The sequence below is a fragment of the Nicotiana tabacum genome, chromosome 23 (assembly GCF_000715075.1).
Source record: "Nicotiana tabacum cultivar K326 chromosome 23, ASM71507v2, whole genome shotgun sequence".
NCBI lineage: Eukaryota > Viridiplantae > Streptophyta > Magnoliopsida > Solanales > Solanaceae > Nicotiana > Nicotiana tabacum.
Window position 1 is genome coordinate 145,922,187 of NC_134102.1, and position 24,677 is coordinate 145,946,863.

The 24,677-nt window shown below is 37.7% G+C and overlaps 2 protein-coding genes across 4 annotated transcripts; both read left to right on the forward strand.

The window, feature by feature from the left end:
* Nucleotides 1-976: 976 nt before the first annotated feature.
* On the forward strand, nucleotides 977-1,860 carry LOC142177421 (uncharacterized). The gene is made up of 2 exons (XM_075245911.1): nucleotides 977-1,141; nucleotides 1,300-1,860. The coding sequence occupies exons 1-2, from the start codon at nucleotides 977-979 to the stop codon at nucleotides 1,858-1,860; spliced, it is 726 nt and encodes a 241-aa protein (XP_075102012.1).
* Nucleotides 1,861-16,613: 14,753 nt separating this feature from the next.
* On the forward strand, nucleotides 16,614-20,573 carry LOC107767731 (putative methyltransferase PMT18). Of its 3 annotated transcripts, none has more exons than XM_075245322.1 (7): nucleotides 16,614-16,772; nucleotides 17,870-18,580; nucleotides 18,712-18,922; nucleotides 19,028-19,325; nucleotides 19,425-19,596; nucleotides 19,717-20,012; nucleotides 20,104-20,573. In XM_075245322.1, the coding sequence occupies exons 2-7, from the start codon at nucleotides 17,876-17,878 to the stop codon at nucleotides 20,324-20,326; spliced, it is 1,905 nt and encodes a 634-aa protein (XP_075101423.1). In that variant the 5' UTR covers nucleotides 16,614-16,772; nucleotides 17,870-17,875; the 3' UTR covers nucleotides 20,327-20,573. The 3 variants fall into 3 exon arrangements, with proteins under 3 accessions (XP_075101423.1, XP_075101426.1, XP_075101424.1); XM_075245325.1 differs by having other exon boundaries at nucleotides 16,618-17,490; XM_075245323.1 differs by having other exon boundaries at nucleotides 16,619-17,511.
* Nucleotides 20,574-24,677: the final 4,104 nt, after the last annotated feature.

The following is a 24,677-nucleotide window of genomic DNA, read 5'->3' on the forward strand; positions in this document are numbered from 1 at the left end:
GTCATTCTATCTCTGTAATAACTGCTTTTCCTCTAAGGAATATATTGCATAAACAAGAACTATCCGGTAGGTTATCTAAGTGGGCAATAGAACTCAGTGAGTATGATATCATATATTAGCCTAGAACTGCAATAAAATCACAGGTTTTAGCAGACTTTGTAGCAGATTTCAGCACGAATTTAGTTCCTGAAGCAGAAAAGGAACTACAGGTATTTACCGAATCTATTCTAGGGACTTGGATTCTATTTACCGATGGTTCCTAGAATGTTAAAGGAGCGAGTTTAGGTATTGTACTAATTCCGCCTTCAGGGGAAATCATAAGACAACAATAAAATATTATCCCATAATTAACAATGAAGCGGAGTACGAAGCTGTGATTGCAGGTTTGGAACTAGCACGAGAACTTGGTATAGAACAGATTGTAATCAAAAGTGATTTGCAACTAGTGGTTAACCAGATGCAGGGGACTTACATAGAAATAGAAGCACGAATGCAACAATATCTAGAAAAGGCACGGGAATTAGTTAGACAATTTCAGTCGTGGAAGGTCGTACAAATACCAGGGAGGAGAATGCAGATCAGATGCGTTAGCTAGTCTCGCGTCTATTGCGGAAATTAAAAATGCAAAAAGTGCTATTGTAATACATTTGTTTCATTTGGCGCTCGACCACGACAAGAATGAGGTAAATTTTAATAATCTAACTTGGGATTGGAGAAACGAATTTGTTAATTTTTTACAGTATGGAATTTTACCCGAAGACAAGAAAAAGTCTCAATTACTCCGCCAAAAAGCCATCCGATATTGCTTGATTCGTGGAAACTTATACCAAAAGATGTTCGGTGGACTTTAGCACGGTGTCTCAAACCTTCACAAATAGAATATATGATGGGAGAAGTACATGAGGGGCACTGTGGCAATCACGCTGGGGGAAGATAGTTGGTAAAATATTAATAAGACCAGGATATTATTGGCTAAATGGAAGAAGAGACGGAAAGCTTTGTAGCCAAGTGCGATAAGTGTCAACGATATGGCAATAACATGCATCGCTCAGCAGAACTGTTACATTCAGTTGTTTCGCCGTGGCCTTTCATGAAATGGGGCATTGATATCATAGACCCGTTACCTCAAGCTAAAGGAAAGGTACTATTTCTATTAGTTTTAATAGATTACTTTTCAAAATGGGTAGAAGCAGGGGATTTTAAACAGGTGCGAGAAAAGGAAATCAGGGACTTTATTTGGCGAAACATATCTGCCAGTTTGGAGTTCCAAAATAAATTGTGTGTGACAATGGCCCACAGTTCATAGGCACAAAAATCACAGAATTCTTTCAGAGTTGGCAGATTAAACGGATTACATCCGCACCTTACCATCCTGTAGCCAATGGGCAACCTGAGTCAACAAACAAAGTTATTATTAATAACTTAAAGAAGAGATTAGAAGAATCAAAAGGCAAAAGGCCAAAAGTGTTACCAGGGGTATTGTGGGCTTATCGAACGACAGCAAAAACAAGCACGGGCGAGACTCCATTTTCACTTGTCTATGGCACTGAAGCCTTAATCCCAGTAGAAATAGGTGAACCAAGTACGAGGTATACACATGCTACTGAGGAGTTAAATGAAGAAGATATGCGAATGAATTTGGATTTACTGGAAGAAAGGATAGAAGCGGTACTGATAAGGATGGCGACTCAGGAATATATGATTGAGCGATACTACAACAGGAAAGCTAATCTGAGATACTTCAAGATTGGGGACTTCGTCCTTAAAAAGGTGTTTCAATCAACAAAAGCGGCTAATGTGGGAAAATTAAGTCCGATTTGGGAAGGCCCTTATAGGGTTCGAGGCATTGCTGGAAAATAAGCATATGAGTTGGAAATCATGGATGGCAAGGTACTACTATCAAATTGGAATGATGTACATCTGAAGAAATATTACTTTTAGATGAAGAAAGTACCCATGGGCAGGTATCACTCAGCTACAATTTTATTTTGTTCTTCTGAATTTTACTAATAATTTTAGATGATAGGCAAAAAGCTAGCCCGTACCAAATGATGATATTAGACCCGAAAGACACGTGAAATACTAAATTATTCCCGGTCTAGGTTGCAAACTTTATGATGGAAAAAGGGGTTATGCAGTCATCATCTAAACGTATATATCCGAGTCCCGTTTGTATTTTCCTTTTTAGGGAATGGACCAAAAAGAAAGAGTAATCAAGTGTTCGAGATTTCATACTTCAAAGCTCTAACAGTGGGGGGACTATGCATATAGAAGGAAGCAAAAAGCCTAAATCAAAAACCTTGAAATAACCTTGGAAAGGTGTAAACTTGCGAAAAGGATACGAGATACGTTCCATATTCCTACAAGTTTTAGGTTAAGGCCAAAAATTAGTCACGGTATAATAGACCCGATTTTGTATCTCAAAATCTGCTGCAAAGAAAGCAGTTATTAAAGTGTTGTATGAATAATTATGAAAATGATGTACAAAATTCATTTGAAAGTTCAAAGCATAAAACTTCCTCAAATTATTTCTTTTTCATGTCTACTTCGTCTTTCATATATTTACACCAATATGAAGATGAGATGTCATATTCATCAGTGTCGTTAAGATAAAAGGGCCCTTCTCTATGAAAATCCGTGTTTGTTAAAGTCATGGATTGTTAAAGCATTTTTAAATGCAATGAATAAACTCAAATATCAAAGATCAGAATAAATGGTAAAAGTAGTCAAAATATATATAAATATTAAATCTTAGGAAAACAGAGGTATTAGTTTGTCATTCAACCCCAAAAGAAGACAAGGGAAACCAAAAACCGACCTTCCCTCCAAGAAAAAACAACCTTCCCAAAAGTTGTTAAATCAAGTGCAAAGCAACAAAATAAAAGTTAACAAAAAATAGGAGAAAACTAAGGAGCATCATCAATGGGAGCATCATTAATAGGAGCATCATCAACAGGAGAAGAAGGATTAACTTGAGAAGAAGAGGCTTTAACATCAGCCCCACCAGGAACAAGTCCATTTCCATCACCTTCGGGACCTTCGTCTTCAGGTGAGGAAAAGCTTTGACGTTGTTGAGTTTTCTCAATTGCTTCTTTAGCCTTAGCAATCTCAGCATTAAGGTCAAAACCCTCTAGTTTGGCTTCAACTAGAGTCTCGAGGAGAGTGTTTAGGAAAGCTCGGCTCACATCTAACGATGGCTTATCCTCGAGAATCTTATAATCCTTCTCCCACTGGTCAATATCGGCTCTCAACTCTTCTTTTTCTGCTTCAGAGGAATCATAAGTTGTCTTCAAAGTAGCAAGAGAACTTTCCATGAACTGAATCTTATCAGTAGAGGCGCATAGATCTTCCTGAACTTGAGTAAGTGTATTGAACCAACTCTCCCGCATAAACCTCCTTTTGATTAAGGAGTTCCTTCAAACTCCTTATTTCTTCAGTTGCCTTAGAGAGTTGTTCAGCAAAGGAAGATTCAATGATATCCCTGTCCTTTCCGACCTGACTAGATGAAGCTTTTTCAACCTCTAATTCAGCGACAATCACTCTCATATGTTGTTTCAAAGCATTCTTCTATTCCGCTAGAACTTTTTTTTCCAATTGAAGACCTTCGAATTGTTATTTCCAGTTATCAGCCTCGGTGCGGTAATCTATAACTTGCTGGTCCGCCTGAGAAACTCTTTTCATAAGCTCTGTACCAATCAAGTTGATCTGCAAAAAAAGAGAAAGAGTTATGAGTGAGAAAAAAAAGAGAAAGGAAATATAATTAAGCTTGTACCTTCAAGGAAGAATGAACAATATCATTCATTAAGGAACCTCAACAACAACTCTTTCCATTGCCCCCCTGCTGCTAAAAGGTTCGGCTTCTGCATGAGAAGTAGTCACGGGAATAGCAGATGGAGTAGAAGCAACCACAAGAATAACTGCAGGAGTAGCATCAGGTAAGGACACAGGAGGGTTAATGGAAACTGAGATTGGACGGGAGGCAAGGGGCAATTCTTCAGAAATAGGCCCAAAAGCTTCATCACCTTTGAATCCATGAGCAAACAATCTATCAACAGAACCTGGGGGAGGATTAACAACATCTTCATCAGAAACCACTAAAGGGGCACTCTCCGGCTCATCCGTGAGTCTAAATAGGATTGAACTTGGTAAAGGGTCATAAGAAGGAATAGTTTTATTATCAGAAATCACACGTCTCCTGACGCGTGGCCTTCGCACCAAAGAACCCTCCTCTGTTTCTTCTTCACCATCAGAGCCACGAGCTCCGTTGGTTTTCCTTTTTGAAGAAGAAGCACTTAAAATCCTTTCCTGGGCGAGAGTCACGAAAAGCCTAGTGGATGGAACAAACACGGGACTAATGCCACAAATAGGAAACCCTAGAAAAAAGGGGAAGAATCAGAAACCCTTGAACCATCAAGGAAGAGAAAAGGAAAGACAATAAATGGAAAACATACCGAGCGTTTCACTTTCCAACCAAATCTTTGAGAAAGATATTTCCAAGACCTTTTCTCCATAGGTGCAACAGTTAACATCTTATCTACCCAAGTACGGAAGTTGGGAATTTCATCAAAAACTTCCATAGTTACTGAAAATGTAGGCAAGTGATCACATGGTGTTTTTCTTTTCAGAAATAAAAAAGAAGAAGAAAGCTTACGTGTAAAGTTTCATTTCTCCGGAAAGGTATGTTTTCTTCACCCACTAGTGCACTAGTGGGAGCAGCAACAAAACGAGCATACCATCCACGGCCCCGGTTGTCTTCAGGGCTAACCAGTACTCTCTTACTTCTAGCCACGAGAGAAAAAACTCCTTCACGAAACAATTTAAGGAAGTAGAGATGAAGCAAGTGTCGAAAAGTGAAAGGCATAGAAACCAAATCGGATAAATAACGAAGGCATGCAATAACCTTCCATACTATGGGGACAATTTGTCCAAGGCACACGTTGAAATAACGACAAAATTCAATGATCACTAGGTCGATAGGTGGTTTGAACCCTAAAGTAAAAGGGTAGGTATAAATAAAGGAATAACCAGCTTGGTATGAGGTAATTCTCTGGTTGGCACCAGGGACTAAAACTGAGAAATCTGGTTTCCAATAACATTCTCTTCGAACCAGGGAGAGAAGGCCAGTATTGATCAAACTTGGATAAAGGTCAGCAGTATTAAGGGAGGCCATAGAAGAGACTTGATTCCTTATGGTTTCGCGATCAGTTACAAAAGAAAATTCCCGAGGAACAATCTCTACAACTATGGGTTTGCACACTGGTTCATTTAAATCTCTATTCCTAGAAGAAGATCTAGGGGTTAAAGGAGCCATAGTTTTAGAAGAGGAAGGCTTAGCAGCACTGGCTTGGGAAAGAACAACCACAATTAGATAGCGAGCCAAGACTATGAATTCTACCACCTCTCCTACTTCTAGTAGGGACAGTAGAAAGAGCAAGTTCGTCAATAATCACAATCTTACGAGGGTCTGGTGTAGAAAAAGACATGATTGTCCAAAGGGATAATGAAAAAGTGGATGCGAAAATACAAAGAAAGAGTAATATGGTGGATACTAAAGAAGGAAGACTTCAAGAGATCAAAAAAAGAATGAAGTATTTATAAGAAGACACAACCATCATTAAAAGTAGGTAATTATGAAGCGTCATAATGAAACTGTCACTTTGTGTCTGACGCAGCCACAGAAAAACCCTAAAAAGCACTGAAAAACTGCAGAGCCAATCGTTAGAATCCACGTGGCATGGGCATTAAATAGACGTGACATACATCACATCAGTTCTGAAGGGGACACAATGATACTCGAAAAATGGAGACAAAGAATTCCCGCCATAAAAGCTTATCACTTCCCAAATATTCAGTTGAAGAATATTCATAAAGTGGCGGGACTATCTGTATTGGTGGAAAAAAGATGTCACATGTGGAATGTTAGTAAGCTGACGAAGCATGACACGTGGTATAATGGTGTAGTGACAAGTGGCATGATCGATTAGCAAAATTAAGAATACAAGGAAGGTACGAGGGAAACACCTACGAGATAGTACAGAATAGAGGATGGGGCATGAACAGTTGTCAAAGAAAAGGCGTGAATGAAATGAATCAAGGTCAAAAAGAAGGAAAGATACATGAACCAGAAGTAAATAAGGAAGGGGAACCAGAACCGTTGTAAGGCATTTATAGCTACAAATGTGTTAGTTATGGTTATCAATGATAACGGGAAATCAATACAATTAATCCTCATAATGAATTCATCTTAAATAGGAAAAACGTTATGATTGTACACCCCTATATAAGGATAAAGAATTTTATTTGTAAGGACAAGTTTCAAGTACTACTGAAATATACTCTATAACTTTTTGCTTTATCAAAGTTTTCTACCTTGATTTTAGGGATTGACCGTTGTTTCATTCCTTATTTCTTTCTGTCAATTTATGCTATTGCTTTTATTATTTTCCTAAAGAGGTTGTTGAGGAGGTGAAGTAAAATTTAGTTATCAGTAACCCGTTTTCTTCTAAATATAGGCTTTGAACTGAACATTCTATTTTTTTGGTTAAACAAGCAGGATAGCAACTCTGAGAAAATTTATATTAAAGTTATCATAAAAAGTTTTAAATTCTTTTCAATGCTGGAAAAGCAAAATCAGTTTGAATGGACTGACGAGTGCCAACAAGATCTTAAGGACCTAAAGTTGTATCTATCAAATCCACCTCTGTTATTCAAACTAAAAGACGGTGAAAGATTGCTCATTTACCTCGGTGTGTCAGAATTAGCGATAAGTGCGGACTTCGTACGTGAAGATAAAGGTAAACAATCCCCAATTTATTATGTTAGTACGTCTTCACTGGATGCTGAGAAACACTATCCACACATAGAAAAGCTTGCTTTAGCTTTAATTATGGCATCAAGAAAGTTACGACCTTACTTTCAGTGTCATCCTATTTTTGTTATAACTACTTTTCCATTAAGAAACATACTGCATAAATATGAATTATTATGTAGATTAGTTAAATGGGCAATAGAACTAAGTGAGTATGATATCAGATATCAGCCTAGAACTGCAATAAAGTCACAGGTATTAGCAGATTTTGTAGCGGATTTTAGAACGAACTTAGTTCCTGAAGTAGAAAAAGAACTATAAGTGTTTACCGGAGCTAATCCGGGGACTTAGACCCTATTTACTGACAGTTCCTCCAATGTTAAAGGAGCAAGTTTAGGTATTGTTTTAATTCCACCCTTAGGTTGAGTCATAAGACAGGTAATACAATGTTATCCAATCACTAACAATGAGGCAAAGTATAAAGCTGTGATTGCAGGCTTGGAATTGGCACGAGAACTCTGTATCGAACAAATTGTGATCAAAAGTGACTCTCAGCTGGTGGTTAATCAAATGCAGGGGACTTATGTGACAAGAGAGACACGAATGCAGCAATACCTCGAAAAGGTACGAGAATTGCTTAGATAATTTCAGACATGGAAATTCGTGCAAATATCCAGGGAGAAAAATACAGAAGCAGACGCATTGGCTAATCTCGCGCCTGTCGTAGATGCAACAGATGCAAAAAATATTATTGTGATACATTTGTTTCATTCAACACTCGATTAAAACCAAGAGTGAGGTAAATTTCAATAATTTAACTTGGGATTGAGGAAACGAATTTATGAACTTTTTGCAATATGGTATTTTGCCCGAGGATAAGAAGAAATCCCAATTGTTACTGCCCAGTATTGTTTAATTTCGCAAAATTTTTTATCGCAAAATGTTTGGTAGACCTTTAGCACGGTGCCTCGGACCATCAGAAACAGAGTATGTATTGAAAGAAGTACATGGGGGGCATTGTGGCAATCACGCCGGGGGAAGATCGTTGGTGAAGACATTAATAAGGACATGATATTATTGGCCAAAAATGAAAGAAGAAGTAGAAACCTTTGTAGCTAGGTGCGATAAATGTCAGCGATATGCCAATAACATGCATCGACCGGCGGAGCTGTTGTATTCAGTTATTTCACCATGGCCCTTCATAAAATGAGGCATGAACATCGTAGGGCCATTGCCTCAAGCTAAAGGAAAGGTGTGATTTATGTTAGTTTTAACAGATTATTTCTCAAAATGGGTAGAAGCATGTGCTTTTAAACAGGTGCGAGAAAAAGAAGTTATGGATTTCATTTGGCGAGATATTATATGCTGATTTGGAGTTCCAAAGGAGATTAAATACGACAATGGCCCATAATTCATAGGCGTGAAAGTCATAGAATTCTTCCAAAGTTGGCAGATTAAACGAATTACTTCCGCACCTTATCACCCAGCGGCCAACGGGCAAGCTGGATCGACAAGTAAGGTTATCATCAATAACTTAAAAAAGAGATTGGAAGAATCAAAAGGCAAATGGCCAGAGGTATTACCCGGGGTACTATGGGCTTACCGAACAACAACAAAAACTAGTACGAGTGAGACTCCATTTTCACTTGTATACGAAGCAGAAGCTTTAATTCCAGTAGAGATAGGTGAACCAAGTACGAGGTACACACATGCCACTGAAGCAGCAAATGAGGAAGAGATGCGGGTAAACTTGGATTTGATAGAAGAAAGGAGAGAAGCAACATTAATTCGAATGGTAGCTCAAAAGCAGATGATTGAACGATATTATAACATGAAAGCCAATTTGAGGTATTTCAAGATTGGGGACTTCGTCCTTAAAAAGATGTTCCGGTCAACAAAAGCGGCAAACACAGGAAAGCTGAGCCCAAATTGGGAAGACCCGTATAGGATTAGAGGCATTGTTGGGAAATGAGCTTATGAGTTAGAAACCATGGACGACAAAGTGTTACTATCAAATTGGAATGCAGTCCATTTAAAGAAGTACTACTTCTAAACGAGGATAATACCCACGGTCAGGTATCATGCAAGTTCTATTTTATTTTATTCTTTTGAATTTTACTAACCATTTTAGATGATAGGTAAAAAGCTGGCCCGTACCAAATGATGATATTAGACCCGAAAGACATGCGGAATACTGAATTATTCCCGGTCTAGGTTACAACCTTTCTGATGGAAAAAGGGTTATGCAGTCATCATCTAAAAAATTATCTCCGAGTCCTGTTCGTATTTTCCTTTTCAGGGAAAGGACCAACAGAAAAGAGTTGATCCAGTGTTCGAGATTTTATACTTCAATGCTCCAACACTGGGGGGACTATGCATATAGAAGGTTACACATGGAAGGAATATGTATACCAAAGGCATAGTTTAGCCTGAAGTGAAACCTTGAAGAAAACTTGAAAATTTTTCAAACTTTTTCAAAGGCGCTCAAACTTGCAAAAACGATGCACGATATTCCCACGAGCTTCTAGATTAAGGACATAAATTTAGTCACGAAAAAATGGACTCGAACTTGTAAACCTGCTATAATGAAAGCAATTATGAAAATGTTGTATGAACCGTTATGAAAATGATATTCAAAATTTATTCATTTGAGAGTTCAACACATAAAACTTCATCAAATTATTTTTCTTTTCATGTCTACTTCATGTTTCATTTATTTGCACCAATATGAAGATGAGACGTCATCTTCATCAGTGTCGTTGATATAAACCCTCTTTTATAAAAACCAGTGTATATCGAAGTCACGGTCTATTAAGCATTTTAAGTGCAAGAGTAAGCTCAAATACTAAAAGGTCAGAAATCATAATATGCGGCAAAAGCAATAAAGATATTTATATCAAAACCCCAAAAATACAGGAGTAGTAAAACATTCCAAAAAGTTGTCCAAGAAAAACACACGGGAGTTCCAAACAAAAACCAACAAACAAACACTTTCAACAAAAAATTTGGAAAAGAGAAAAGCCAAGGAGCATCATAACCGGGAGAAGAAGGATCAACTTGAGGAGAAGAGGGTTGAATATCGGCTTCACCAGGAGCAAGTCCATCTCCATCACCCTTAGAACCTTCATCCTCGGGTGTAGAGAAGCTTTAACTCTGTTGAGTCTGTTCAATTGTTTTTCTGGCCTTTGTAATCTCAGTATTGAGGTCAAAACCTTCCTGGCTAGCTTCAGTTAAAGTCTCGAGGCGAGTGTTAAAAAACGCCCGGCTAACGTCAAGTGATGACTTATCCTAAAGGGCTTCATAATCCTTCTCCCACTGCTCAATTTCAGCTTTCAATTCTTCTTTTCTGCCTCTGAGGCTTCATAAGCTGTCTTCAAAGGAGCAAGAGAACTTTCCAGGAACTGAATTTTACTTGTAGAGGCACGTAGATCTTCTTGAGCTTGGGTAAGTGTTTGAACCAGATCACCCGCGTAACCCTTTTTTTGATTAAGGAGCTCTTTCAAACTCCTTATCTTTGCAGTAGCCTTTGAAAGTTGTTCAGCAAAAGAAGATTCCAGTCTATCCTTATCTTTCTCAACTTGACTGGAAGAAGCTTTTAGAACCGCTAGCTCAGTGGAGACCATCCTCAGTTGTTGTTCCAAAGCTCCTTTTTCCTCTGCAAGAACGTCCTTCTCTAACTGAAGACCTTCAAATTGTTCTCTCCAGTTATCAACCTCGGTGCACAACTCAATTAATTGCTGGCCAGTTCAAGAGATCCTTTTCATAAGCTCAGTGCCTATCAAATTAATCTACAAAAAGGCAAAAGAAGAAGAGTTATGAATGAGGAAAGGGAAGGAAGGAAATATAAGTAAAGTTATACCTTAAGAGAATAATGAGCGATATCATTCATTAAAGTCAAGGAAACCTTCCAACTTCTTCTTTTTCACGGGTCCTAACAACGGTTTCAGCCATACATCAGCTTGTCCAGATTTTTTCAACAAATTTCCACCCTCGTGGACTTTAATAACAACTTTTTTCATATCCCGCTTGCTGCTAAAAGGCTCAGCTTCTACATGAGGAGCAGCAACGGGAGCAACCATTGGGGTGACACTAGGTAAAGACACATGGGGGTTAACAATGGGTAAAACTGGAAGGGAAGCGAGAGGCAGTTCTTCAGAAATAAGCTCGAGGCCTTCCTCACCCTCAAAACCATAGGTAAATAACCTTTCAACAGGACTTGGGGGGCGATTGGTTGAGTTTCCAACATCTTCATTAGAAATTTCTAAAGGAGCACTCTTTGGCTCATCAATGAGTTTGAAGGGAATTGAACTTGATGTGGGATCATGAGAGACATGGGTTTCATCATCTGAAACCACGTATCTCCTAACACACAGTTTTCTCATCAAGGTACCTTATTCGGCATCCTCTTCATCATCAGACCCATGGGCTTCAACAGTTTTTCTCTTGGAGGAAGAAGCACTCAAAATCCATTCTTGAGCAAGACTTACAAAAAGTCTGGTTGAGGGAATAGATGCGGGACTGATGCCACGAATAGCAAACCCTAATAAAAAAAAGGGGGTGATGAAAAAGTGATATATGAATGAGTAAAGAAGGAAAGAAACCGCGAGAATAAAGAGTACCGTGAGTCTTCACTTTCCAACCGAATTTCTGTGAAAGAAATTTCCAAGATCTTTTGTCCATGGGAGTAGCAGTCATCATATTTTCTACCCAAGCACGAAATTCAGGAATTTCTTCAAAGACTTCCATGGTTGCTGAAAAAATGAATATGCGATTATATATAGGAACTCTAGATATCAAAGAAAAGAAAAAAAAACTTACGTGCAAAGTTTTATTTTTTTGGAAAAGGCATGTTTTCTTTACCCACTAATCCACTAGTTGGTGCAGCTACAAAACGGGCATATCAGCCACGGTCATGGTCATCCCCGGGGTTAACTAAAACCCTTTTACTTCTAGCCACGAGAAAAAAGACACCTTCACAAAACAACTTAGGAGAGTAAGGATGAAGTAAGTGACGGAAAGGAAAAGGAGCGTAAACTAAATCCGACAAATAGTGAAGCCAGGTTACTGCCCTCCACACAATAGATGAAGCTTGGCCAAGGCTAATGTGATTCTTCGAGTTAATAAAGAACCAAACGACCAGGAACAAGATCTTGAAATGAAAACGTAGTTTATGGGCTGATTTCAAGAAATAACGTATCTCAAGTTTTAAGACTCGGAATCTGATGATTAAAAAATGAGGTGAAAGATGACGATCTGAACTATAAGAAAGACTATTTACTCGCTCAAAATAAGTGAATATTGACATTGCAGCAGTTCAATAAAAGTTATGATTTTATGATATCAAAAGAACAAATTTAGATCAAGAAACGTGTTCTTGAAAGATCAAGAACTAAACAAGTTCCTAAAGTCACCACTTGGAATCAATTAACATGATAAAGAAACACCACACATAATTGAAAATAAGATAAAAACTATCACCACCATGCTTGGAACCAAAAACAAAGATAAAGTAGACAAAATAGAGAAAAACACTCTATTGCAAATTAGGGTCAACCTTCAAAAATGTGAATCTCCTCTTCTATAAGGCATGAGAACCCTTTATATAGGCCTAGGGTCTCTTCTTCGATGACTACAATTCCTATTCTAATAAGAAAATAAAATTACTAAAGACAAGAAAAGTAAAATCCCTATTCTACAAGAAAAAAAAAAACTAGAATCCTATTAAAAGGAAAATCCTTATTCTAAAAGGAATAAAATAAATCCTATTTTAAGAAGGAAAGAATCTTGGCTTATTGAAATCAATCTTGAGCTTCTTGGACTTCTTGCGCTTCTTGAAATTAAGTCCATATGTTTGGACTTGAGCTATAAAACATGATCTTGGCCAAAATTAATAAAATTTAACATAGATTCTTCTTTTACATCATTCTCCCCTGATTGAGAAAGACTCGTCCTCGAGTCTAAAGGCTCTACAAATGGCACAAGCTTGGTAACTTCCATGCTTTGGTTGAACTCATATTCACTAGGCTCTAAGTTGCAATTTTCTAACTTGTCAAAAAGCTTCATCGTGTTGTAACACAGCTTAGCATGTGGCAGAACTAAATCCCACATTCTCAATAGTAACTTTGTACGAATATTGTTGCAATGAATCCTCTTAAATCGATTTTAAACACTAATCCATAATCATAAGTTATTCAGAAATCTTGAACTTCTCCAGGTCAATGTGGTGCTTATGGGATATGCCAAAAAATTCAATTTAGCATGATGAAAACCCTTAGAAGAATCAAATTCAAGTACCTTTGGATCAAGCTTGGAGATCGAAGTATATCTTGTTGAGAATTCATCAGCAACAACGCTATCATATTTAACTAGATCATAACCATTGATGGAATTTGTGTTGAGATCTCTTACATATTCTTGAATATTTCATCCTTTGGGGGCAAGAAAAAAGATGGAACAAAATATGAACTCAAACCCTCCATTATGGACTCCTTTTTAAGCAACCCTTCCTCTCGTGTTTGCAAAATTTCATGGACTTCTGGATTAATGCAATATGCTGCCTCGTTTGGAAGGATATAATCAACAATCAAATTAATATTATGTTGATCATCTCTATTAGGTGAAAAGTTAAGCTCACATATGGGATGCTCCAACAGCTCATCATCAAACTTCGGAAGTAAATCCTCAACTTTTAAATCCAGTTCATGCTCCTCCTTCTTGATTGGACCAACGTTCAAAGATTTTTTACTATTGATTGGACCAATTATTTGTAATTTGGTCAGAAAAGAATCATCATTGAACTTAAGATTTTTAGCAATTTCTTCAGGATTCAACGATACTAAAATAATCTTACGTCCATCCTCTGTAAAAGAATAGGTATTAAGGTCTTCATCATAATTAGCACGCCTATCATACACCCATGATCTTCTAAGTAATAAGTGACAAGCATCCATATTCACTACGTCAAACCAAATCTTGTCTTTATAGATCTTACCAATAGAAAAGATACTAGGCATCGACGAGTTACCTCTAAACCATCATCATCTTGAACTTCAATGCTGTAAGGATATGGATGAAGTTTGGCTGACAAGTCGAGTTTAGAAACCATCTCTTCAGAAATGATATTTATGTGACTCCCACGATCAATGATCAACGAACAAACTTTTCCATGGGAGGTACATCTAGTGTGGAAAAGAGATTCATGTTGTCTCGTTTCTTCATCTTCTTGAACCAAGAATCTTCCTCTTGGTTGAATCTTGGCCATGATAATTTCGTCAACTTGGGGCCTATGGATTATAGCTCTGATACCAAATTGATGTGATTCTTCGAGTTAACAAAGAACCAACCGACCAGGAACAAGATCTTGAAACGAAAATGTAGTTTGTGGGCTGATATCAAGAAATAATGTATCTCAAGTTTTAGGACTCGAAATCTGATGATTCAAAAATGAGGTGAAATATGACGATCTGTACTATAAGAAAGACTATTTACTCATTCAAAATAAGTAAATATTGATGTTGCACCAGTTCAATGAAAGTTATGATTCTTTGATATAAAAAGAACGAATTTAGATCAAGAAATGTGTTCTTGAAAGATCAAGAACTAAGCAAGTTCCTAAAGTCACCACTTGGAATCAATTAACATGATAAAGAAATATCACACGCAATTAAAAACAAGATAAAGACCATCACCACCTTGCTTGGAACCAAAAACAAGGATAAAGAAGACAAAATAGAGAAAAACACTCTATTGCAAATTAGGGTCAACCTTCAAAAACGTGAATCTCCTCTTCTATAAGGCATGAGAACCCTTTATATAGGCCTAAGATCTCTTCTTCGATGACTACAATTTCTATTCTAATAAAGAAATAAAATTACTAAAGATAAGGAAAGTAAAATCCCTATTCTACAAGGAAAAGAAACTAGAAACCTACTAAAATGAAAATCCTTATTCTAAAAGGAATAAAATAAATCCTATTTTAAGAAGGAAATAATCTTGGCTTCTTAAAATCAATCTTGAGCTTCTTGGACTTCCTGCGCTTCTTGAAATTAAGTCAATATGTTTGGACTTGAGCTCTAAAACATGTTCTTGGCTAAAATTAACAAAATTTAACATAGATTCTTCTTTTACATCAAAGGCAAACATTAAAATAACAACAGAACTCGACGATCACTGGGTCAATGGGAGGTTTAAACCCTAAAGTGAAAGGGTAGGTATAAACAAAAGAGAAGCCAGCATGGTAAGAAGTAATTCTTTGGTTGGCACCAGGAATTAAAACTGGAAAATCTGGTTTCCAATGACATTCTCGTCAAACTAAAGAAAGAAGACCGGGAGTGATCAGACTTGGGTAGAGTTCAACAGGGTTAAGGGAAGCTATAGAAGAAACTTGATTTTTCATAGTTTCACGATCTGATACAAAAGAAAACTCTTGAGGAACAATCTCAGAAACTATAGGCTCACACATGGGTTCATTCTGATCCTTATTTTTAGAAGAAGGTTTAGGGGTTAAAGGAGCTCTAGGTCTAGAAGAAGATGGCTTGGCGGAACTACTTTGAGAAGTAGAACTACGAGTAGATAACGAACCAAGATTGCAGAGTCTACCACCTCTGCTACTCCTAGTAGGGGCAGTAGAAGGAGCAAGCTCATCGATGATCGCAACTTTGCGAGGGTCTGGTGTTGAAGAAGACATATTTAACAAAGAAAATACAGAGGAAAGGTACAGGACTACGAAAGAAGGTTAAGATGATGGATACAGAGAAAAAGGAAGAAGGTCTCAAGAAATCAAAATGGATGAAGTATTTATAAGGAGATGCGACCGTCATCAAAGTTGATCATTATGAAGTATCATAATAGAATTGTCACTTCGTGACTGATGCAGCCGCATAAAACCCCCTAAAAAAGCGCTTAGAAACTGCAGAACCAATCAAGTGAAGCTACGTGGCATGGGCATTAAATGAATGTGACATATGTCGCATCATTCTGAAGAGGGCATAATGATACTCGAGAAACGGTAGCAAAGAATTTTCGCCATAAATACTTACCACTTCCCGAATATTCAGTTGAGAATATTCAGAAAGTGGGGGGACTATCTGTATTAGTGGAAATAAGGCATGACACGTGGACTATCAACGAGGTGACATGGCATGGTACATGGACCATCAATATAGTGACAAGTGGCGTTCTTAATTAGATGAGTTAAAGAATGCGGAAAAGGCACGGGAGGGACACCCACGGGTTTATACTGAGAAAAGAGCCGGACCTGACAGCTGTAAAAGGGAAAACATGAACAAAGTGAATAAAGGATGTTAAGAAGGGAAGATGCACGAACTTGTCATAAATAAGGAAGGGAAATCGATACAGTTATAAGAAATCTTTAGCCATAAATATTTCCGTTATAATTGTATTGGTAACGGGCAATCAAGACAATTAATACCATTAGTGAGCCCGAATTAAGTAAGAGAACCGTTATAATTGTATGCTCCTATATAAGGAGTGAGACCTCATTTGTAATGGCATCAAATACTTATTGGAATTTATGCAATCATTCTTTATTTTATTCTCAAAGTTCTAAACCGTAATTTTGGGAGTGATTATCAATTTGTTTCTTATTTGCTTTGTCAATTATTTTCATTCCTTAATTTATTTTTCAAATTATTGGGAAAGTGAAGTAAATCTTGGTTATTAGTAATCCGATTTTTTGTAGATATTGATTTTGACCGAGAAATCTATTTTTGGCTAAACAATTATACTATTTTTCAGGCCTTTCTTTCGACTCCTGTATATAAAGAATAGGAAATTGAAGATTGTTCCTCTGCAGGGGCAAGGAGGTAGCAATTAGGAATGAGGTGGAGAGGCATTTGAGGATAGAGTGAAGGACGCTCGTTTCTTGCGGGCATTTGTCGGACAAAAAAGAGCTCCATGCTCTCCCAACCACACCTTGCGACTACCTCTGCTTTACTTGGACCAGGTCCCCTCACTTCTAAGCTTCCTTCTCTATCCCCTATCTTCCGACTCTTTAGTATCATTTCAATTGTATCACCAACTGACAAACTTAAATTTAATGCACATATTCAACTTCATCTTTTTCCCTATAAATTCCCTCTTCTTTGCATACTTATGAATCCCAGTTCTCCCTCCTCTCTGAACCCCCTTTACTTCTTTTTACTTTTTCTTTTCTAGGTTGTAGTTCATGCCTTTACCTTTCACACCCTCTCCCTGCATTTGATGAACTTTTTGTAGCGTTTCACTTTATTTTTCCATTTTTAAACACTTTCCTTTCTTTTCCTCTCTCTCTCTCTCTCCTCTCTAAGGTCGATATGTTTACTTTCCAGCAACAAAGGTGTTTTGTGTTCAAGAAACTCCATATATAGTTACTGTCCCTTCGTGATTACTCTACATTTTCTGTACCTGCAACATCACTTGTACGATGATTGAACAATAACAAATACTTCCCTTTGATTTTATGAGTTCGACTGAACCCGCAAACAACACTGTGGCTCCGCCCGTGTGTTCTATCTATTTGTATGTGCCTAGTACTCATGTGTCCAAACACCATTGGTTTTTACTTCTTGTTGTATTTTATATTAACTCAGGGAAAAGTAGACATTTTGGTTCAAGAAGCAGATAGATATAACTCAGGGAAAAGTAGACATTTTGGTTCAAGAAGCAGATAGATTTACTGAGAGGTATATTCCTTCGTTGTATAGGTATGTTTTGATTTAGTTGCACTCTATCTCTGTGTTGTGCTAATTGCAATCCTTTTATATTAGGAAAAGATCTACTTTCTAATAAACAAATGGTTATTTTCTCTTTCCATCTTAAGTTGAATGTCTATTTGTTCAGAGATATCTGATATTCACTTGTATTTATTTGTCAAATTATGATCACTTCCTTCATTCTTTTTATTCGTAGCTGAATGTTACATTGTGCATATACCTCCACAAATTAAAATAAGAATAGTTACTGTTGTTACTCCTTTTCCTTTTTGGCCAATAAACATTGTTGTTTCTACTTTCATCCAAAACAAGAAAGAAATTTAAAAAGAAGGTAAATGATTATGAGCAGGTTGAGATGGCAAAAGACCATAGTGGATCACCAAAGTTACACCAGCTTGAATCGAAGAGAAAACGGCTCACTTGGATCCTTGCTGTTAGTGGCCTCTGCATCTTATTCTATGTCCTAGGAGCCTGGCAGAATGCTAGACCCACTCCATCCAGTCAATCTGAAGTATACTCCAGAGTTGGCTGTGATTCTGGATCTCCGAACCCTGATATCGCAACATCACGAATATCATCATCATCATCATCGTCACTCTCAGTCCCTCTTGATTTCGAGAGCCATCATCAGTTAGTGGTCAACAACTCTAAGTCATCAGAAAACTTTCCACCCTGTGATATGTCCTACAGCGAATACACACCATGTCAAGAGCCACAGAGGGGTCGAAAGTTTGACCGTAATATGTTAAAGTACAGAGAGAGGCATTGCCCAAGCAAGGACGAGCTTCTGCGTTGTCTTATACCTGCTCCACCAAATTACAAGATTCCCTTCAAATGGCCTCAGAGTAGAGATTATGCTTGGTTTGCCAATATTCCACATAAAGAGCTTAGCATTGAGAAAGCTGTTCAGAATTGGGTCCAAGTGGAAGGTGATCGTTTAAGATTTCCAGGAGGTGGCACCATGTTCCCGCACGGAGCTGATGCTTACATTGATGATATAAGTGAGCTGGTTCCCCTTACTAGTGGAGCCATTCGGACAGCAATCGATACAGGCTGTGGTGTAAGATTATGCCTCTTTATTACATTAAGGATTTTCCTACTTCTTTATTGGAACAATTTGGTTTTTGTTGCTTAAATACCTAATTATATAGTTATGCAATTAGTACTAAAAACATTTTAATGTCATAAAAGGTTGCAAGTTGGGGTGCTTATCTGCTGAAGCGGGATATAGTAGCCATGTCTTTTGCTCCAAGAGATACACATGAAGCACAGGTCTGGTTTGCACTGGAAAGAGGAGTTCCAACAATGATTGGTGTTATGGGTTCTCAAAGACTTCCATATCCAGCGAGGGCTTTTGATATGGCTCATTGTTCTCGTTGCTTAATCCCATGGAACAAGTATGGTAAGGTGTTATTAGACCATATATATGTCAGGCAAAATTGATGATTTGATGAGCTACTTATATAAACAGTCGAAATCCTCCTTGTATCATTTTTTTTGTTTACAGATGGGTTGTACCTTATTGAAGTTGACAGAGTTCTACGGCCAGGGGGTTATTGGATACTTTCAGGCCCTCCTATCCGCTGGAAGACATACTGGAGAGGTTGGGAGAGAACCCAAGAAGATTTGAAGCAAGAGCAAGATGCCATTGAAGACACTGCGAGGCGACTTTGCTGGAAAAAGGTGATCGAGAAGGGTGACCTAGCTGTGTGGCAAAAGCCTCTCAACCACATTGAATGCACCAAAAGCAGATCATCTTATCATAAGCCACATATCTGCAAGTCAGGCAACGGTGATGCGGCATGGTACTTTCTCAATCTCTTATAAAGTGACCGATACTATAATCTAAACCATTATGAAGAATTAATTCCAGTTTGACCTCTCTATATCATTACTCAAATAAGGTACCAAGACATGGAAGCATGTATCACGCCACTGCCGGAAGTAACCAACTCGGATGAAGTCGCAGGTGGTGCATTAGAAAAATGGCCAGAGCGAGCATTCGCTACTCCTCCTAGGATTAGTAGTGGTTCAATACCAAGCATCACAATAGAGAAATTTCAAGAGGATAATCAGGTATAGTAGGGATTCATCATGAATTTAAATGGAGAAACATGGTCAGTACGGATTTCATATACCCGTCCTAAAACTTGTTTGAGACTGAGCCATAGTTTTTGTTGTTGTTGTTGTAATCAGGTATGGAATGAACGGGTGTCATACTACAAACGCCTAATTGGTCTCTTACCCCAAGGACGATATCGTAACGTGATGGACGCGAATGCTTATTTGGGTGGATTCGCAGCAGCTCTTTCGAAATATCCAGTTTGGGTAATGAACGTGGTTCCTGCCAATAATGACCCCGGCACTTTAGGTGTGATATATGAACGAGGCTTCATTGGCACATACAATGATTGGTGTGAAGCTTTTTCAACGTATCCACGAACATATGATCTCATCCATGCTGGTGGTTTGATCAGCCTATATCAGGACAGGTAAAATGCTCATGTGTGACTCCCAGTACTATTGATGTATTTCTGTTCTCGTGTATAGATTTATTTGTGTATGTTAATTTTTTTTATGAAGATGTGATATCACCTACATTCTCCTTGAGATGGATAGAATCCTGAGGCCAGAAGGTACTGTTATATTCAGAGATGTAGTGGAAGTCCTAGTGAAAATCAAAAGTATAACAGACGGCATGAGATGGCAAAGTCGCATTGTGGACCATGAGAGTGGACCATTTAACCCAGAGAAGATTCTTATTGCAGTGAAAACTTACTGGACTGGTGAAGCTAAGCGGGAATAACAGAAGGGAATAAAGCTTCTAATTGACATTTTTCTTTCTTGGTAGCTCTTCAAGTCAGAAAGAAGGATGTTATGCGGTTATTAAAAGTTTCTCAGTTTAGCAACACAATTGTTATTGCTTCTAGTTGGAAATGATTTACTTGGAGAATAGAATAGAAGATGCTCATAATCATTGGTCTTGTGCAATTTTCTTGCTTCTTATATTATTATACGAAGAATCAAATAAATGGTGAGATACATTTTACAAAGTTATTGGGTTACTGAGATAGACTGCGATGTGTGGCCTCAACACATAGAACGCAGAAGGGATTTGGGCTTGGCTTTTGGGACCGAAACATCTCCAATTTCGAGACAATAACTAGGACATTTTCATATAAGATGTGTGCGACAGAGCAGATGTGCCTCTCAACAAATACATCATTTACAAAGACTATTGTTGCTCCCAAATGCACACGCAAGTATATGTGGTCGACAAGTAATATAGGATTGTAAGTCCAGATAGCGTACCCACGGGAACTTGTGATTAACTATCAACTAAATTAAACCCGAACCATTAATTTATTCAAGCGATTTTCTAAAGTATGAATATTTAACTAAAACTAATCTAGAGTAACAAACTAAGCGATTATGGAAAACAAGTCGGCAAAATTAGACACGAATTCAATGGGAGCCGATATTCTAGAGCTATGGGTTAGCTAACAATCCCGTTGAGTCTTCCCCTTAAATTGTCTAATTAATTTATCTGGTTTATTGATTGACAATGTTAATATTACTCGTAGTATTCTCCCGAATTCCTACTCGCCTATTCAAGCTAACATAACGCCTATATTCCTATGGAATTAGGATTAAAAAGAACGCATTAATAATTCCTATATAATAACCAAGCAAGACGATTAGGTATATCCCGATCCTAATCGCAAATCCGTTCCCGATACTAAGGTTCAAGATCTTGATCTATTCAATCTTATATACAATCTAAAATTCCCTCTCCCGAGTTCAATCCTAGATTCATAGATAGTATCCAATTGGTGATCAAGCAATCAAATAATTAAGCACAAGATTTAATAAATAAACCAATATGATAAAATAACAAGAACAATTCAAGTTTCAAACTACAATGTTCATGTAGCACCCAAAGTTCTAGAACTAATAAATCATGAAATTAAAAGAAGTGAAGAGAAGAAAAACTACTTAGAAGCCTCCTCCAAGCGTGGTGTGTTCTCCCCCTCCAAAGTGGCGTGTTCTCCTCCCAAACAATGCTAGATATCCCCCAAATTAGGTTTAGAATTGCTTTTATACGCGTTGGGGGAGGGGGAGGGGGAGGGGGTCTTGGACCGAATAACCCAGACCTGGGCGAACTAGGAGAAACTTCCCGTCACCAGCGCCCGGGGTAGCGTGGGGCACTAGCCTGGCGTTGGGATTTTTGAGGTTCTGAACACTGGGCCACATGTAGCGCCCCACACTACCCGTGGCGCTACACTGTCCTAATTGTTTTTTATTTTGTTCCAGTTTTACTTCAACTCAACTCGTGCACTTTCGTCTCACATTGCCTCCGAATGACTCCTACACATACAAATATCACAAATTAGCACAAATTGTTAGATTACACATCCTAAATTTACAAAACATGAGTAAAATGCGAGGCAATATGCATATAAATATACATAACTTAAGCCGAATATCAACACCCCACACTTAAACTCTTGCTCTCCCTCGAGTAATAGAACTAACAACTACACCCCAACAACGTATATATCAACAAAGGAGGAGCAATTCAATTGTTTTTCCAACATACACTCTACCAATGACCATGGTTGATAGCAACAATTAAACAGTAGCATATGCAATCACTCACACTTCCCTTTATTTATGACATTCTTCAAAAATATTCACAACAGTGCTCATAACAATCTTAGCCTTAAAAGCCGACTCACTATCATAATGCACTCATGGCTTGGATATCCAACATCACAGACAAGTCTAATAACGTTACCTATCCCTCATGAAACCATGTGCCCTCACAACAAGAATAAGAGAGTAAGTTGAATCCACACATTCGAATCTCATGATCAAATATAATTTAAGGACTCACATATATCAAAATCACTCACTCACAAAGACGTCACATGCATGCAATTGGTACCATAAGCTTGCCCTTAATGTTAATCTCTATTAATATAGTTTCGCTCGATCTAAAATTAATTAGGTCTTTTTATGGTTACAATGTGGGCTAAGGGACGGGTAGGATATATTTAGGATTAGTGGTTCACCCTCCTAAGCACTTTAACACATCATATAATAAACTTTAAGGGCAAATTCTTCAATCCACTTCAATTTCACAAACAAGATGACTCCCCAAAATTATTTCCTCTTTCTTTAAGCACTACTTTACTTTATACCCCACTAGCAAGAACAAGACAACAATTTATTCACCTATATTTTTCCTTCTCTTTTTCCCCCCCAGATTTTTCTCTCTTCTTTGTTGTTTTTTAATTTTCACTAGTGGTGTATTATTCTACAAAACAAGTGTACCTTTCTTTCTTTCATTGGTTCCACTCGAAAGCCACCCCACACTTAGTCCTTACTTTTTCTAGTGCTCATTTCACAATCAAAGTTCTTTCAGAGGTAACAAGATAAGAAAATATCAATTCAGAACAAAAAAGGGTATAGGCTCGTAATGTGGGTGCCAAATAAAAGTCTATAGGATCGAAAAATTTTACTAGGGATAGATTTTATTTGTGATAAGCAATTAAGCTCAAAAATATCAAAGAAGGCTTAAAATCATTTTTCAAACCGAGCGTCACCTAAAATTTCGCCTCGACTCACATACCAGACAAGTTCTAGACTCAATATACAATAACATGGACTACACAAAATCTCACTTCACACATGGCACATGTCTCACTAAAGACGGTCTCATTCCGACTCTCAAACAATGCAAGTATTCACAGAGGCACAAGATATTAAGCATTAAGCACAAAGTGAACAATAGTCAAGTAAAAGAGACATATGCGTCATAACAAGCTATCCAATTTCATCAAGGCATCATGAACAATTTTAAAATATAGGGAAGATACTCCACATGCCAAATCCTAAATATTCTACTATCAAATAAGTCAAAGGAGCCTAAGTTCATCAATCTTCCTCCTTTTATTTCCTAAATTCCTAATCTATTCTAAACAAAACTACTACCCGGTTCAAACTTTATCCCATGAAAAAGACCGATGCACAAAGAAAAATCAAGGGGGATTATTATATAACTAAAACTAACTAGAAACAAAAAAAAAATTTGATTTTTTTATTGGACCTTAATCCCTCAAGAAAGCTGTCCACAAAATCCATCGTCGGGAAAAGTCCAAATTTTCTACTTTTACTAAGAAAGAATATTACAACTAAGCTAGGATAACACAAAAAATCACCCAGACAATCTCCTCACCCCACACTTAAAATTATACAATATCCTCAATGCATACAATAAATAACAAGAGGGTAAAAGAGACTCCCTCGTAGGCCAAAGGCCGAAGCAGTAGCAGCTCACGAGATACTCAGACTTCTCCCAATGATGGTCCTTTGTGCGGGCACCCCACACTTAGTTCCAACCACCTTTCATTTTTGCATACTTCATGTTAGTTTTGAATCTATGCTCCTACTCCTACAAAATACAAAAACAACACTTATAAAAATAATACAAAAAAAAAGAATTAAAAAAATAGTAGAGTTGGGTTGCCTCCCAACAAGCGCTTGATTTAACATCGCGGCACGACGCCATCACTTTCACCACTTTTCTTTCCACTTTGAGGATATGAATTACGCCCCAATTTTACATCAATTTTTTCTATCACGTTCCTGGGGCGGTGATGTGAAAATCAAGGAACCAAGCAATAGATATCACATCTTGCACTTCTTGGCCCTTAAGTGAGAGATGCCATTTTGTCTCCTTGGTATCACAAATTTCATAATATATGCACTTTGTTCCCCATCTATTGACACCTCCATAGACTCGAATGGATCAATTCTTGTGTCACCAACCAAGCACAATGTTCAAAAATGGTTAGAATGAGGTCCAATACGCCCTACCTCTAAAACTGCTTCACTTTTAACATCCTCACTTTTGCACACTTTCTTAACCTTGGCATCGTTAGCAATATTGTGGTCGAATAGTTGAAATTCCTCTTTTTGCTCCACAAGCTATCCAATATCCACAACAATTGGTTGTAGGGCATCATACGCCTCAATCTTTGTATTCAATTGAGCCTGCAAGTCATAGATATCTGAACCAAATTGGTATCTCTTGCCTGAGCTCAGTCCTTCCGTCTATCAGCTGTTCTGCCATATTTGAAAGACCATCACGG